Source organism: Lissotriton vulgaris, chromosome 7 (assembly GCF_964263255.1).
Source record: "Lissotriton vulgaris chromosome 7, aLisVul1.2, whole genome shotgun sequence".
In the NCBI taxonomy this organism is placed as follows: Eukaryota; Metazoa; Chordata; class Amphibia; order Caudata; family Salamandridae; genus Lissotriton; species Lissotriton vulgaris.
In genome coordinates, this window is record NC_141695.1 from 152,287,935 (window position 1) to 152,303,901 (window position 15,967).

The 15,967-nt window shown below is 44.0% G+C and overlaps 1 protein-coding gene across 1 annotated transcript in view; it reads right to left on the reverse strand.

Moving 5' to 3' along the window:
- Positions 1 to 15,967, reverse strand: part of LOC147701035 (protein RoBo-1-like) — a 106,952-nt gene that overhangs the window by 27,336 nt on the left and 63,649 nt on the right. Inside the window, exon 6 of the mRNA XM_086929295.1 lies at positions 4,292 to 4,303. Coding sequence (XP_086785421.1) covers positions 4,292 to 4,303 — 12 coding nt within the window. The remainder of the gene's footprint in view (positions 1 to 4,291; positions 4,304 to 15,967) is intronic.

The following is a 15,967-nucleotide window of genomic DNA, read 5'->3' on the forward strand; positions in this document are numbered from 1 at the left end:
CTGGTCACTTAAGAGCCCTACTAAAATCCGTTCCCTGGAAGATGCTACTCCTGTCACACGAAAGTGTGTTGCATCTCGAGATCTTCGTATCTGGTGCCAAAACGTTAGATCACTGGTAAAGCACCACCTGTCCATCTATGATTTGATAGAGAAAGAGGAACCCGATGTCTTCCTAATGACAGAAACCTGGCTTCAGGATTCTGATACTGCCATATTGAATCTTGCATTCCCTCAGAACTATACCGTCTTCACTTCCAATAGAACCACACGAGGTGGTGGTATTGCTATGGCAGTCAAATCCTGCTTTCCGGCTGAATGGAAACTGTCGGGACTACCTGCATGCGAAAGTGCTATCTTTAAAGTAGCTTTTTCCCATCAATTCACTTTCAGTGGTATGCTCATCTACCGTCCTCCCGGAAATGATTCTGTCTTCAGGTCCGCACTGGCCGATATGGTCAGTCCCATAGCGCTCGGTTGTGCCAATTTCAACATCTTGGGGGACCTCAATATCCATTTCGATAATGGGTCATCCACAACCGTGAGCACTTTGCTGGCGGATCTTGAAGCTCTTCAACTCACCCAGCTAGTCACCCTTCCAACCCACTCAGGTGGCCATATTCTGGACCCTTTCTTTTCCACACTTGACGGGGTGAGGTTGTCAGATCCGAGGATGATGGGGTGGACTGATCATCTGCTGGTAGAAGCCTTCTGTCCGGTCCACGATAAGCCTTTTACATCTGTAGACAGGCCTATTTTAAAAAGGCTTTGGCACAAGCTTAGGCTTGAAGAGTTCTACAGTATACTGGGACAGAAACCTCTGAGCACTTTTATCAATGTGGAACAAGGTTACCAACAGTTCTGCGCCTGGATCACCGATGCTCTGGACTCTCTTATACCTCTGCGCTGGTCGAGAGGCCGGACAAAAACACCCAGTCCTTGGTATAATGAGTCTCTCGCAGTACTGAAAGAATCCTGCCGAAAAACAGAGAGGGAATGGAGAAGATCCTATGACCCTGCTCTGAAAACTCGGTATTTTACTGAGCTGAAGCTCTACCACAGAGCTATCTGCAGAACACGAGCCGCATTTTACGCTCAAGAATTTGCTACCAGCCCCAATCCTTCAAAACTGATCTTCAAGGTACTGAAGGACCTTATGAAAAACAGATCTACCTCAGAGGTGATTTGCACAGACTCCCACTGTGATAAACTGGCCTCCTTTTTTGTGGAGAAAGTGAAAAAAATCTACCAAGGTTTTGACACACTCCACCAGAATCGTGAGGTTAATGTCCCTGATACGATGGGATATGAGACCCTGGCCATGTTACCTGAACTGACTATTGAGACCTTTGATAGGCTTAGCCTCAGGGTCAAGTCAGGTTCTCCCTCGGACCCGTTAAAGCCAGCCTTTATCAACACTCTTTCCCCGCTGTGCCGTGACCCCATATTGAATCTTATCAATATGTCATTGTCCAACGGAACGGTACCCACGGCATGGAAACAGGCAGTGGTCACTCCTATACTAAAAAAAGCCAACTCTGACCCCCGGTTGCCAGAAAATTATCGACCCATATCCCTGTTGCCTTGGATTGCTAAAGTGACAGAAGCCCATGTCAACTCTGTTCTGTCTGAGCATCTGGCTCGCAACCAGATATTGGATCCCAGTCAGAACGGCTTCCGGTCGGGACACAGTACCGAGACGGCATTACTCTACATCACGGAACATCTTCTCCAGGTACTGGACTCAGGTCGTACTGCAGCGCTTTTACTATTAGATTTAAGCACTGCCTTCGATACTGTGTCCCACCAGATACTGATCCAACGCTTACAGGAGGCGGGAGTGACTGATATCGCTCTCCAGTGGTTTCGGTCCTTTTCTTTCGGATCGTTCCTTTAAAGTGGCTATACCACCTGGCCAATCCGCCACCTATCAACTGGATTTGGGGGTACCACAGGGATCCTCGTTGAGCCCTACAATGTTCAACCTCTATGTGAAACCGTTGGCTGGTGTCGTCAAACAGTGGGGTCTTACGATGGCCTCATACGCGGACGACACACAGCTAGCGGTGACACTTAGTGGAGACCCTGAGGTGGAGGCCCCCAGATTCCGAGCGGGTCTTGCGGCAGTAGCAAGCTGGCTTCGCACCAACTGCCTTCAGTTGAATGCCACCAAAACGGAGGTGTTGGTACTAGGGAAGCACGCTGAGCTATGGGGTAACCAATGGTGGCCATCAGAGTTGGGTGTCACTCCTATTCCAGCCTCTGGAGTGAGAAATTTAGGCATTTGGTTGGACTCCGCGCTCACCTTCAGAGACCACACCAAGAAGGTGGCTGCCACGTGCTACGGCATTCTGCGGGGAACAAGGCCGGTTTTAAAGTATTTTGATCCCCCTACCAGACAGCTTGTGGTCCAGGCCTCAATACTATCTCGGCTGGACTACGGCAGCTCGCTGATGCTAGGGGTGAATCAAGCGGAGGCCTCTAGGCTCCAAAGGGTAAAAAACGCCGCGGCACGGGCCATTGTGGGCCTTCCCAGACATTGCTCAGTGTCTGGAACCATCACGGCCTTACATTGGCTCCCGGTCAGACAGCGAATTAAGTTTAAAGCGCTGTGCCTGGCCTTTAAAATTTTGAAATTTTCTTCGCCGCCGGCACTTGCCAACCTACTCACGCCCTATACTCCTACAAGATCCTTGAGATCGGAGGGGCTTCACTTGGCTGCCTGTCCACGCTTTAAATTGAGCAGAATGGGTGGCCGCTCCTTTAGGGTGCTTGCGGCAGGTTTATGGAATTCGCTTCCGGTACACATCCGAACTCTTGAAGACTTGCTCGCCTTCAGGCAGGCGATTAAAACTTTCCTGTTTCCCTTGTCTGGTTAATTTCCCTTTCTTTTGTGTGTTATGTTATAGTGTCTGTCAAAGCGCCAGGACGCCCCTTTGCTGGGGCAGCTGTGCGCTATAAAAATATAAATAACATAACATAACATAACATAACATTGGCTCTTGTGTCATTGTGCAAATCCGCTAGGAAATCCACAATCCCCCTATCAACACCTTTATCCCTCATGGTCTGCCACAGCCTCCCCCTATTTACACAGTCGAAGGCTGAGGACAGATCCATGAAGGCAAGGTGAACTGCTCCCTTCTGTACAACAGTGTATTTATTCAGAATAAGAAACAGGTTGAGACACTGGGTTATGGTAGAGCGGCCTTCACAGAAACCGTATTGGGAAGTAGACATAATATTATTTTCAATCGACCAGCTTGTTAAACGTTGAAGTAGGACTCTCCCCATGATCTTAACCATTGAATCTATTAGGGATATTGGTCGGTAACAGAAAACACTTCCCCTATCTCCCTTCTTGAAGACAGGGACTATAGTTGACAATCCCCACGTTCCCGGACAACCCACTATGGTAGCAGCATTAAATACAGCCACCAGAATGGGTGCCCAGAAAGCTGGATCAGATTTGTAAAGATCCAGTGGTATTCCGTCAGGTCCCAGGGCTTTATTTGCAGTAAGACCCATTATGGCAGCCAAGACCTCACTTTTGTCAAATATAATAGTGCCACCCCTGTCAGGGGGGGCAACATCCATGGTTCCAGGATCCTCAGAGTGATACAAGTTTTTAAAGTGACTTTCCCAATTCTCTTTGGTTATGCAGCAGTCAAGTCCATCTCCTGGGTCCTCAGCCAAAAAAGGTTTTTTAAACAGTGCCCAGAACTTGGTGCTGCTATTCAGAGTGGAGGGATCAAGTAATTTCTCCCAGGCCTCTTTTCCTAGGGACTCCTTGCGAGAGGCAGTGATAGCCTTATATTCCTTTCTGCATAATTTTACGTTCTCCCGATTCCTCGGGGTAGCTGACAAAGTAAGCCTCAATTTGCGAGCAGCTTTAGTGCAATCATGGCTGAACCACCTCAGACCTATTTTCACCTGGTTTTTATTAGGGACAGATAATAGCTCTGACACCTTCTCCGAAACATTTTGATAAGCCGCTAGAACCTGCCTAGGATCACCCCCCTCAATGGTACAATCTTTGATATCCTCTGCACACCTTTCAGCAATATTTTTATAGAGAATATCCGCAGAGACCATTGACCATTTTAACCGCCTCCTCCCATCTGTTGTTCCCAGCCTGCCTTGACTATTAAACTTCTTTCCCTTTTTTACCCAGGGACATTATAGGCAGATTGTTAGAGGGTTATGGTCACTAAATTCGCTTGAGACAATGCAGAAAGAATCTAAGAAAGTTTGCATCGTCCGAGAGACCAGTATATATGGTCTATGAAGGTACCCTTACCATGCCCTTTAAAGGTGGGGATATCAAAACAATATAGCGGGTCCCTTAGTGTCATAGCCAGTGAAAGGTCAAAGTCATCCAACAAGTCATTACACAATTCCCCCTCCTTAGTGTGCTCCATGTGGAGACAGCCCGCACGTTCACAAAACATTTCTGGTAAACACTTATTCAGTGGATCTACGCAAGGATGCACATTAAAATCCCCCATAATCATGAGGTTATGGCCCAGATCTTTCATAGAACTAGAAACAAAAGAATTTAATATAAGAATTTGATTCCTGCCTGCACTATCTTGAGTAGCATTATAAAAACTCACCATGCCAACATGGCAATTACCTCCAGATAAAACTAAGCCCATTACACCTGTATGCTGTGATTCAATTCTTCGTACTTCACAGGGTATTAATATGGAAACAAAAATTCAAGACCCCCCTTAGGCCTACCCCTTATTGATGGCAAAGCTGGCACATAGAAGGCCTTATACCCTTCCAAAAAGAGGTTACATCCCACCTCCCAAGTTTCTTGTAAGCAGATGATCGTAAATTGCTTAATATAGGTCACCCAGTTTTCATCAGACATTTTGGCCGTGAGGCCTGCGATATTCCATGAGACAACATGACATCCTGACGTTATACCCACCGGGTTTTCTGAGTTTATAGATTCACCTGTAGCCACAGTATCCTGAGCCGCAGGTACCACCCGTCAATCACACAGCTCAAGACCGGATAACACTTCGTACCTGTTCTGTGTGTTGACATTCGACCCCTATTGATGTCGCCCAACACTAGTATTCCTGTTATAAATTTTGTTTGGTCCACCTGACCCACAGGGATTAGTGATGTTATAGAAGAATTGAGTGTTCTGAACTGGAGTATAAGGTTCAAACACCCGCCTGGTTAAACTCTGTTGGGGTGTGGGTTTGCACAAATGTGCATAAAAGTATCGCAGGGGGCGCACACAGATGCTATTCTCATTGTATATCAGTGAGGAAGCTCTCAGAAAGACAGTTGCCACATGCTGGGGGTGTTTAAAATTTATAACTATACAGTCTTTTTGGAAGGTCCCACCCAGTTTACACGCCTTACTGCCATTATCTGGTCAGAATATGAAATGGGAAATCCACAATTTTTGTTAAGCCACGCCACTGCCTTATTTTTTAAAGAGGTGTGCGATTCATCATAAGGAGATGCGGGATGGGTGCCACTAGGGAGAGCATTGGTCAGTACTGCCACAAACGGTGCACAGTCTGGTGGTAAGTTTAGATAGTGATTATACCTCGGGGTCTAGGGGCTCTACTACTTTGGGGGGCTATAGTCGGTTGTAGCTGCAAGGCAGTTACCACAGGGGTGTCCAAACGGTTAGGTGTTTCAGACCCCATGGCAACTGCTGCAACAGTATTCCCCCTCCCCTTATTCCGCAGATCATTAACTTTCACAGCTTCTTTCCCTTTTCCCCCAGAGTGTACATTTCCAATAGATGTTGCAATCTGCTGTGTCGATACCAGACCACCCAGCCTTGCCACTTCCTTTACCAGGTTTTCAATCTTATTAGTTAATGGTTTAATAAGCTCCTCTATCTTTGCTGTTAAAGAAACGTCTAGATTTTTTATAAGTGAAGCAAGCAAATCAGAGTTTAAATTACCACCATTACCATTAGTGCCAGTAAATACCAAAGGGGTTATAGCAGGACTATTAAGTGCCTTGCCGTTTTTTTTTTAGCCTTAGAGTTATTGTGCTTCCCAGCCTCTTTTTGAGGTGCTGTCCTACAAGTTCTCAGGGGCCTAGTTTCAGGCTGGGTCTCATTCAGCACACCGGTATCTTCGCATAACAAGGCCAGTGAATCTGAATGGACCTCAACACTCACTACAATGGGCAATGGAGGATCTACAGAAATAACATCACTCGTATTAACCTCAATGTCTTGGATCAGAGTAGTTGGGGATTTTTCTGATAGTTCCGCTGTCATAGTGCCCTTCCCCAGAGAGGCACGTCTATCATTGTTTATCTGATTTACTTTCTTAACCAGATAATTATCCAGAGAGGCGGGACCCACCACCACCTTATCAGTTTTGGATTTAGACATTATAAACAGTAATGGTACAAAACTTACACACTAATACCCTCTGGTCTACACACTCACAAGAATAGTCAAAAGATTTGACAAAAAAGGTCTTACGTGCTGGCAGCACGTTGGAGGTCCGAATAAAACGATGTAAAGTCCCTGGCCCAGTCCAGTCTCCTCAGGCCTCTGAGGGCCACAGAGGGCCTGCCCTTTGCCCAGGCTTAGCCCGGCGCGACCCGCGCGCGTCCCGCGGGAAGAGGAGGCGTTGTCTCCTTTATGCGCCGCCCGGCGATTCCTGCTTGCGTGGGCGGCGTCCTAATGCGCTGAGGCTGCTGGGGGTTGGAATTTCTGCGTCCCCCCAGCGGAGCCAAGCCCAGCCGGGAACACCACGGTGAGGAGAAACAATGGGGGAGAAAAGCCCGGCCAGGAACACCACAGCGGAGCCAAGCCCGGCCGTGTACTGCAGCAGGTCTGTGAATTCGCCTCCCACCGAGCTCCTCGGCGTTGTCTCCTTTATGCGCGGCCAGGTGCTTCCTGCTTGCGTGGGCGGCATCCTAATGCGCTGAGGCTGCTGGGGGTTGGAGTTTCTGCGTCCCCCCGGCGGAGCCAAGCCCGGCCGGGAACACCACGGTGAGGAGAAACAATGGCGGAGCCAAGCCCGGACAGGAACACCACAGCGGAGCCAAGCCCGGCCGTGTACTGCAGCAGGTCTTTGAATTCGCCTCCCACCGAGCTCCTCGGCGTTGTCTCCTTTATGCGCTGCCCGGTGCTTCCTGCTTGCGTGGGCGGCGTCCTAATGCGCTGAGGCTGCTGGGGGTTGGAGTTTTTGTGTCCCCCCGGCAGAGCCAAGCCCGGCCGTGAGCACTATGGTGAGGAGAAACAATGGCGGACCCAAGCCCGGCCAGGAACACCACAGCAGAGCCAAGCCCGGCCGTGTACTGCAGCAGGTCTGTGAATTCGCCTCCCACCGAGCTCCTCGGCGTTGTCTCCTTTATGCGCCACCCGGCGCTTCTTGCTTGCGTGGCGGCATCCTAATGCGCTGAGGCTGCTGGGGGTTGGAGTTTCTGCGTCCCCCCGACGGAGCCAAGCCCGGCCGGGAACACCACGGTGAGGAGAAAGAATGGCGGAGCCAAGCCCGGCCAGGAACACCACAGCGGAGCCAAGCCCGGCCGTGTACTGCAGCAGGTCTGTGAATTTGCCTCCTTTAGTATTGCTGGAATTCAGACTAAGCAAACAATATTATGAACAATGGGCATCGATCATCTGTTACTACCAAGGGACAAGTGCAGCCCCCATAACTCAAAGAAAGCAACCCTGAAATAAATGTTCACGAAAGGCAAAAATACTTAGTCAGACTGTCTATCTACTGCCCCCACTGAATTGCACCTTGACTTGTCTAACTGGGGGAATTTTATTAATCAACAGGGATTTCTAAAAAACAGTTTTAGGAAATGAAAAAGACCATTATCCAAGCAAGATGACTTGGAGTTTATAGAGTCCTCTAGTAGCAACATTGGGATATTAGCCAGCTCCTACAAGGATAAATTGAGGCATCCATATCTTGAAGCAGTTCTGAATGAATCAATTCTAAAGCAAATATTCACTTGAAATCCCTAGAGGCAGTCTCTTTTGGCAGATTGTGTCATCGCTACGAGGAGTTTTTGGCCCACTTAGTTTGTATTTGCTCTTGATTGAGTCATGCGTGCTGCACTTTATTAAAACCTTTGATTTTATTATAGGGCACCTGTAACTGCCTAGACAAAATGAAACTCCTCTTTTACTTAGAGATCCCTGAGGAACTGGCCAGATGAGCAAAATTTGCATGTAAACTTAACAAACTTAAGCCGTGGTCTAAAGGCAGACCTTAGGCCCAATTTTTCTGCATGTGTTGCATTTCCTGGATTCCTAATTTTTGCCCTGTGTAACTGTTCGAAATTTACTAAATGAAATGATACAAGGTTTTTTTATTAACGACTGAAGATTCTTTGAATCTCAGCCTTGTGTGGACAAGATTATCCTTTATCATTGAATAGTACTCCCAGATATTTGAAAGTTCTTACCTGTTCTAATGGCAAGTTTTGGTGGAACCATTTATACTGATACTTTGATTTTAGGTTTTTGTTAACCTCCATCATTTCTGTCTTGGCATCGCTTATAACCATACCATTGTCTTGGGAGTAACTTGAGATCTTATTTATCAGGTACTGTAGCTCAACCTTTGTTTGGCTTAATAGGATAACATTGTCTGCATATAACAGATTTGATATATGAGTACCAGCTAATTTGGTGGATAGGTATTCATTTCATTCATTGCTTGTGTTAGGTCCGATAGAAACAGATTAAAAAGCAATGGGGCCGGACACACCCTGGCTTTAGGCCACTGGATGTTGCAATTTCCTTAGATACATACAAGCTATCACCCATCCAAACTCTTACCCAGGTCTTCGAACAGAGTAGTTGGACGGATCTTAAGAGGAAAGGTGGCATTCTTTGCTCTTTCATCTTCTGCAACAGTAGTTGCCTTTGGACACAAATAGAACAGATACAACTGCATATGTATTCATTAATACGAATAACACCAATATATTTGTTGTGCTTCCTAATCCTTTAATGAACCCCGTTTGGTTCAGAGGCATTATGGGTGTCTCTATTGCCCATGTGATTAATTCTGCGAGTAGGACTCCAGAAAATATTTTAGCTTCAGTATCCTGTAAGGCAATTAAACAGTCAATACCAGGCTGTGCCCAATCTCCTTTTTTATATATTGGTGATATTAACAACTCCTGCCTTATTTTCAGATATTGTTGATGTTTCGACATTTTCCATAAACACCTTTGTGAGATATTCTGCCCATAAAGCCAGACTTTTTTAATATAATGCGAATGGAATGCCATTGGGACCAGGAGCACCATCTTTATGTTTTTGAATTACTTTGCATACTTTGTAATGCAGTTCCTATATTCACAATAGGCTATGCGCATTGGAATAACATAAACAGCAGTGTAGACATAGGACTGAGGTCATTTAGGTCTCTACTGACTATGTTAGACTTAATTAGTTTTGCCAGCTAGCTCAGAGGTCACTAGAAGCTTTCTCGAATGTTCAGGAAAGAGTGAACCATTCTGATTTAGACAAGAAGGGATTCGTTTCTGACAACTTCATAAACATGACAACTTTGCTCCCTCAGAATAAAGAGTGTATCTCTAGAGTCGTGTGAAAACAATAGACAGCTATTTCACTCAGTCAATCGTGCATGCTTAGTTCCACCAGAATGCAGAGAAATAGAGAGACAGGCATTTTCAATAAAAAGGTGTTATTTTATTGAGCAGTATTCTTTCTCATGCAAGAGAAATGAATTGCCACACTTGCAATACTTACGATAAAGTAAAGTGCGTACAGTAAACATAGTATTATGAAATAATACTGTAAAAGCATTGATATGGTTTCTTAGCCATATGATACTTTAAAATGGATACAATATATACATACATAGAAACATTGACTAACAGACTCAACTTATGCTTCTAAGATACGCCTACCCCAGTGTACCTGACCTAAGCCTGATATGTGGGAAGGAGTAAGTAAGTAGCAGTTTTAAGTTAAAGTTAGGTTTTTGCCAAGGATCGGAATCAAGAATTCCCTCTAAGGTTTTAAGCAGCTCCGTACCTTGGTTATAGAATGAAGGAGGTCTTGTATCTCGCTTCTCAGGACTCAATCTCCCAGAAACCCGCGAGGGTAACTCGGGAACACCGAAGCTGTATTTCTCGGCGTGTGAAAAGGCAGCTTCTCCAGCGAGTCAAAAAGGGAGGGGCGGCTTCCTTCGGCTCTGGCAACAGCTGGGCTCTCGGACAAGTAGAACGTCGCTCTGCTCCCCACCACCGTGTGTTTGCTTAAGGCAACGTTGGTATATTTATACCTGAAAGGTGCCGGGTTTGACGTAAGGTTGGACATAAGACGTCACTAAGAACTAACAGTTCTTTCTGGACTCTAGGCGTTCTTGTGCAAATCAAAACAAAAGCAGCTGGAGGCTTGGTTTGTTTAAAGAACGCGTTGTGCTTTCTAGGAGTCTATGGGAGTAGCCGTGCCATGCTTTGGACTGCATGGGTTATTACTAAATATGGATATGATTCTTATGCCTTTATAAGGATATCATTTATTATAACCACGTAAGGGCATGAATCGGGAATATCGAATTAGGGTCCTAGATAGAAATACAACACCCACTCCACATATTAATTTCCATCATTACTAAATAATAAGCAATATTAAACATACGATGCATGTGTGTTTTCCAACCCACCACAAAATACATAATTGCATTTGAAATGGTGTATGGTTTATACACGAAAATGAGTATTGGTACTGTACGTTTTTTAAGCAGGGTTATCATTCAGGTAAATGCATATATATCAGCTGAACGAATTGCGAAAATTACACATGAAATGGCTCTGTATACAGAAAAGAAGGTCGAGACCATTCCATCACATATCTATACGATACTGTACATGTGCGAAAGGCTGAGGTAAAATATTGTCTCTAATGTGTCTAAAAATAAAAGCTCTGTTCTCTAAGAATAGTTCTACTTTAAGCAAAGTACCATGTGCCGGAAAAAATTGTAAATATTTTGATTTGAAAGAAAAAAATAATTTCGTTTTCTGGGGAAAAATAGTTCCAAATGTTTTCAGTTTGCTTTGTTTAACAGAACTGAAGGCCAAATTCAGAGTTCAGGGAATGCTGTGTGCATGTTGTTTTTAAAAGTTATTCTCGTTGTTCAGGGGAGAACATCATATCAGATAGGCTTGCAAAAAATTTGTCTACAACATCAGGTGAAAGTTCGACCAAGTTCGAAAATACTGAAAATGTGCAGTTCTGTGCGTGATTGCTATCATCGATGTTTGGATCAGCAATGCTCACAGAAGGTAGTACCTGTTTGATGCTGCTCTCCTCTCGTATCGATATCCATTGGTACTGCTGATGGTAGTGTAAGACAGACGTCCAACACGCATTCTTCTCCGCATAGCAGACACCGAAGCACAGGTAAGATGCAATCCTGCCAGATTGGTCTGAATGAAAGAAACCAAGTTGTACTCAGATCTCTTAGCCGGGCCAAACCGAGGACCTTAGTGATACGGTATCGTATTGCTAGTATTGTTTCTTCCATCGTTGCTGGAGTCTTGTCTGTGGATCGGCTTGCCATATCAGAGCAGAAGGAACAAAAATAAAATTCCTGCTACGAGTCCCAAAATTAAAGGTAGGCCGCCAAAGACAGAATGGACAAAATTCGGGAAGATGCCCAGAACTGTTTCAAATGGTGTTAACAGTCCCGAAAAAATTGTCTTAAATACATGTTCGATGCCACTGGTATCAGACGTGTTTAAAATTTGGCTTAACATTTCTGCGAAATGCACGGGGCAATTTGTCGATAAAAGGGTATGTATCTCTGCCGCTGTCCTTGCAACTTGCAGTTCATACGTTTCTTTGGACGAGGTCAATGGCACAGTTGTCTGTAAAAGAATAGACATCATTCTACTTAAAGTATGAATAGAAGAGATATTCACATGAGGCCATATTGCCACCTCCATATCTGGGTTGCTGTTTGTATACAATACTTGCATACAGCAAACAACCCTGGAAGTAACAGTTACGAGATAGCATTCTCCTGGCACCATTCCACAACAGCTGTGGTTGGTTATTAGAACGTAGCTACCGTTGGAGAGTTGTCTGAAGAATGGTTCTATCTGTGTTGCAGGAGTAGCGTGCAGGTGACATGAAAGGTTATTTGAAGACCCTTTGCAGGCTCCATGCAAGTTAATACCTTGACACAGAAGTGTACCGCTTAGTGATTTTTTAAAATTATTGCCACTAAGGAATACCTCCTTTTTCCTTTCACTATAACATTTGTGTGCTTAAGGTAAATCCCAGGTTGATTTGATATAACCTTTACCCAACCTTTCATACTGGCCTGCTGGTATATATTCTTGGCAATATTTAAACTGGAAAGTTGTTATTGGAATTGTAATTGTTCCGTGTATTATCCACTCAATGTCAGGTCTCTCTGAGATTGTCAATGGTAATCTGTCAAGTTTTTCAATGCTCAGAATCGTATAATCTGCTCCTTTGTGTGCCAAACAGATTTGTTTATCAGTAAGGTTAAAGATAGAAAATAATGACGTTATGTTGATTAGACGCCATGGTACGTAGCCTGAACATAGATTTTGCAACGTCCAGCCAAGCTGTACAATAGAACGTAATTGGGACTGACCATGTTGTAACATTAGCAAGTCTTGCTCTATTATATCAAAGGCAGATGATACAATACTGTCGAATTAATAAATTCTGGAAGACAGAGTGGTTGACCTATTGTCCACTACAGAAAGTGATTTTTCCAAATTTATACGATCAATTTCTCATATTTTTTCTGCTGTTTCAATTTGCAATACTTTCCAAACTTCGTTGTATGCAGCGTATATACCGGCCGCTATGAAACGTTTTTGACGCTGTTTGCGAGGTCCAATTATGAAATCTCGCAAGTCAGCACCTTCTTTAAGTAAAGTCAAGTGTTGCTTAATTTCAGCCAGTGTGGATTTCTGTAGCCACTCAAGGCATAATTTCCCTACACTGTATGTTGTAACTATCCCTGGATGTTGTCTTTGGGAATATCTTGGGTCTGGCCTGGTCATTTTGAACCCCTGTCTTTTTTTTCAGGAATCTATCTTGACAGTTGTTTGTGTCTGTGGGCCAGATCAACCATTTTTTTCCAATCAGGATTTGTTCTGTTTTGGTGAAAAATATGGGATACGTCTAATTCCACATCCAGATTGCTTTTGCCATCAGGTATGGGCTTCGTAATAGACGGTTTATTTAAGTCTTTTATCTTAGCTAAACCAAGAGAAGTAGTTTGTTGAATGGTATAATTCAGGAATATTATTTGTTCTGGGATCATGCAGGCTCTAAATAATGATTCTAGACCTTGTACCTGCCATTCTTTTGTACCCCAATTTAGTATTTGTCAACATTGTTTTCATTCCTGTCTTATTTAACATTTTAAAATAAAACGTTTCTGGATCACTGGTATTAAACCCTGAGAAGTATGGAAATGTCTCTTAAAATGTTTTTGAACTTCCTTTTGGTGGAGTTGGACAATGTTCCCATTGATTATAAGTAAAGACATTTCTAGGTTGTGCAGATTTATGCAAATAGTGATGACCATAGTGATTGTAACAGTATAATTCTTCATAGTTTGATGAACCCTGTAAATATTCATGTTCTGTAAATGTGGCTGACATTACTAAATCTGACATCATATTATTAATATTTTCAAAATCCCAATCATCAGAAAAAGAACTTGGTTTCACAAAATCGCTTAAGGAAATTTTAAACTGGTGTGGATACTTCAAGAGTTCAATCGGGCCATAAATATCATAGTCAGTTCTGTCCCATGCAATACCCCCAGGTATTGGGTTGGCTGTGATGTTTACTGATGATAGTTCTCTTTTCTCGATTAGATATGATCTGTGAGACTTTAAGACCAAGTTGATGTTCTGACTTGCTGTGTCCATTGTACTATATTTTCCATCAATGAATCTACCCAAACATAAAACCATGATGAGCCAAATGAGGGGGAAAAGTACACCTAACACAATCCAAAATTCAATCCATGGTGAAATCAGATATGTCTCTTTTAGTTGGTGAAACAGATCGGTAATTTTTTCTTTGAAGGTTTTTGTTGCTGGCTTGTCTCCATGTTCACTTGGATCATCGGAAAAGTCATCAAAGTTGATTAAATAGCCAGATGCAGTTCTGTAAACTGGTGGGATCGCTTCTGGATTTCCATTGATCTTTGCATTTTCTTTTGTTACATTTGTACATTCTGATGCTACATCATTGTTGCAATTTGGGTTTCAAGAGGCACAAGTTCCATGGCTTTGTTGCATAGTCCTTTTTTATTTACTGCAGGTTTATCTAATGTGATTAGTCTTTCAGTTTGAACCTCTTGGATTGTAGCAAAGTTTGGTCTTCTGCTATTTTTTGGTAGTCCACTGGGCCTGCTATTTATTATCAGCCACATGTTTGTGGTTTCACCAGGTTGATGGAAACAATTCTGTTTTCCTTTTTACCAGCAAGTGGCGGTAGTGCTACTGATCTTGTTCCGCTGACAGCTAAGTCAGGTACTGCTTTTCTGTAGGAAGGCCAAAATTCCTTCTTCACCGTGATCTTTTCTCTGAACAGATACCCAATTTTTGGTATCCAGACAAGTCCTGCTGGGACAGGTGGTTCTTCAGTGGTTGTTGGCTTACTCTTTATGTTACTTAGACTCTTTCATGTTTCATTCAAGTCCTGTAAAACAGCCAAACGATCTTTGATATCAAAAGTTTTTTCTTCTACCACTGAAGTCTGACGATCCAGATCCTGGATAATCATTCTAGTACCAAACAAAAGTTTGTATGGACTGATACCTCCTAGAGAATTTCTTGCCATGTTATTAGGACTACGTTGGACACCTATTAGATGTTTGACCCACCCATCACCCGAACCTAATACCCTCGCCGTTATAGATTGCTTTATGTCATGTTTTTTTCTTTCCACTACCGCATTTCCCTCAGGATGGAAGGGAGAAGAGTACCGCAATGCAATGCCCATGCTGGTCATGGCCTCTTTGTAAGCTCGAGAGCTAAACGCAGGACCCTGGTCAGAATGTAGCATGCCAATTGCGTATGTGCTGATAAAGACTCGCAAATCTTTTATAACAGTTCTGGCGTCAGCCGAGCGCTGGGGTCTACATTTTTTGTGAATCAAGTCTTAATAATTATGGGACCGTATTTGTCCGGTGGAACTTTTGCGCATAGATAGCCTGATGCTATCCAATAGTGGTGTCTGGGCAGGTGTCTGGTCCGGTTCACAACTGGGATCTCTGTTGCAGTCAGGACAATCCATTGCAAATTTGTAAATTTGTAAGCTCATCCCCAGCCACCAGTATTCTGATTGTAATTCTATTAGAGATTTCAAGATCTGTTGGTACCTCGGACCCAGTCCCATGTGTGCGTCTTCCATCAAGAAAACCTTCCGGTTCGTGTTTGGAATTGCTCTATCCCCCACTCCAGGGATTTGAGCAAAAGGAACAGAGTTTGCATCGATTAGGTACGTATTGTATGTATGTATGAGCGCTCCTCTGACAGTAAATCAACATCAATCTGGATCAACTGCCGTGAATGAACTACCGCCTTCAAGGAGAGTGGTAACAAACTGGCAACTGTTTGACGATATTTCATTTTCTTCCTGCCTGAATAGCGTAAGATCTGCTCACCTCGTGATCCGGTACAAGCAAAGATTTTAAAGTTGCTGGATCTCAAATTGCGGCGAGTTCTCATGAGACCTCTGACTGCGTCCTTAAATGAGTCTCACGTGCTACAGGACTGGAAGCACGCAATGGTTGTCCCTCTCCTAAAAAGGGCTGGAGCTGATACGTCCAACCTTGCCAATTTCGGACCTATAACCCTGTTGCCTGTTCTATCTAAAGTGCTGTAGAGGCATGTAAACACTCAGCTGACCCATCTGGTAGAAAATCAGGGTTTTTTACACCCTTCCCAGTCCGGATTTCGTGTGCATCAT